The sequence below is a fragment of the Suricata suricatta genome, chromosome 10, assembly GCF_006229205.1.
Source record: "Suricata suricatta isolate VVHF042 chromosome 10, meerkat_22Aug2017_6uvM2_HiC, whole genome shotgun sequence".
Taxonomy (NCBI): Eukaryota; Metazoa; Chordata; class Mammalia; order Carnivora; family Herpestidae; genus Suricata; species Suricata suricatta.
The window spans coordinates 3,390,785-3,392,339 of record NC_043709.1 but is presented as its reverse complement, the minus strand read 5'-3'; the positions used below and the strand labels follow the sequence as shown (position 1 = coordinate 3,392,339).

At 69.5% G+C, this 1,555-nt stretch overlaps 1 protein-coding gene across 2 annotated transcripts in view; it reads right to left on the bottom strand.

Annotated features, from left to right (window-relative positions):
- WNT7B (Wnt family member 7B) overlaps positions 1-1,541 on the bottom strand; it is a 41,600-nt gene extending 40,059 nt beyond the window's left edge. For both annotated transcript variants that reach the window (XM_029955393.1, XM_029955394.1), the window contains exon 1: positions 1,373-1,541. In XM_029955393.1, the coding sequence (XP_029811253.1) occupies positions 1,373-1,455 (83 nt within the window). In that variant the 5' untranslated portion in view covers positions 1,456-1,541. The remainder of the gene's footprint in view (positions 1-1,372) is intronic.
- Positions 1,542-1,555: the final 14 nt, after the last annotated feature.

The following is a 1,555-nucleotide window of genomic DNA, read 5'->3' as shown; positions in this document are numbered from 1 at the left end:
CAGAAAGCTGGACTCTCCAGCCTGCCACTTTGCTAGGCTGATGCCACACGGATCAGGCGGTCCCCCCCCCCCCGCCCCTCTCCCCAGGCGATGCCTCTGCAGCCGGGCTGCCCGCGGGGCCTGGAGCACTCTCTGCGCCGGGACCTTGTAATTATGTCCCACAGCCCGGGAAACCGCGGGCCTCGCAGCATCTGGCTGCGGTTGCGAACTTTTGTTTCAAGATGCGCGACTATTTATAGAAGAAAAACTGGTAGGATAGTAATTTCCTAGGAGCTGGAGGAGAAATTGGCTGCGTCTCTATTAAAAGGGGGTGAGGGTGCGGCGATTTATTAGAACTGCGGCCGCGCGGTGGCGGGGGCGGCGCAGGGAGCGGGAAGACAGCGCCTGCCCCCTCTGGCCGCGTTAGGCGACCCTGGACGTGGCCCGCGTGTAAAGGAGGGGGAGGAGGAGGGGAACAGAGAAGGGGAGGGAGAGCTGGCTCTGAGGTTTAATCAGTAGCATCCAGCTTAAATTCCCCCAAACGGCGGTTCCATAAATCAAACTTCTTTTTAAATCGGAGGCCAGAGCATATGCGTCCCATTAGGAATCGGGCGAAGCCACTGCTGCGCAGACGCGCCCCCTCGGCTCCCGGGCCCGGCCGGGCCCTGCCTGGAGCTTCCCGGAGCCCGGTGGGCGCTGCCCGTCCCGACGCACACGCGCGCCTACGCTCCGCGCGCTGCCTTGGCCTGGGCCCCAAGGCGCACCTCGGCCAGACACACGCTGGCACACGCACGTCCCGCTCGCCCCAGGTGAGGAGCCCCCGTTGCTGGGTCTGGCCGCTGAGCGCGGCAGGAAAGCGCGAGAAGCCGCAGTCGCCACCGAGGACAGCCTGGGCGCTGTCCGGTGCGGTGCGGCGTGCACGTGTGTGCCTGCGGGTACGCGAGGGAGCGGGCGTGTGCGTGAGGCTCTCTTGAGGGCGGCACAGCAGTGCGGGCCTCGTGGACTCATACAGGAACGAGGAATCCCGCCGGTCCAGGACTCGGGTGGGACGCGCAGGGAATCCCCGCGCCGCCGCGCGCGCTCCAGCCCTCGCGCTCCGGGCGCGCAGTCTGGTCCGCCCCGGCAGTAGGGCCTCCCGGGCCACGCTCTCCCTGACCCCAGAGCCGTAATTTCTCTCTGCTGCAGTCCCCCACCCCCACCCCCAAGCCCCCCACCTCGGCGGCTCGGACCGAGGAGGCGACCCAAAGTCCCCGGGTTACCGAGCGCGTCGGGCACCCGGTGCCCCGCCCAGGGACTCCCCCGCCCAGCTTCCTGCCGGTCCGGCTCCGGCGCTGGAGGCCCAGGCAGGGCTCCCGCCACCCCGCCCACCCCGCGTGCGGCCCGCGGCACTCACAGGTAGCTGCCGCTGGACAGGATGAGAAAGATCTGCGGGCAGTACACGGAGAGCAGTGCGCCGCGTGGGGACAGCAGGAGCATGGTGGGCCGGCGCTCCTGGAAGCGCTGGGCGGGCCCGCGGGCAGCGCGCCGGGGCCAGCTGAGGCCGGGGTCTCCGCGGCCCTCCCCGAGGCGGGGCGGC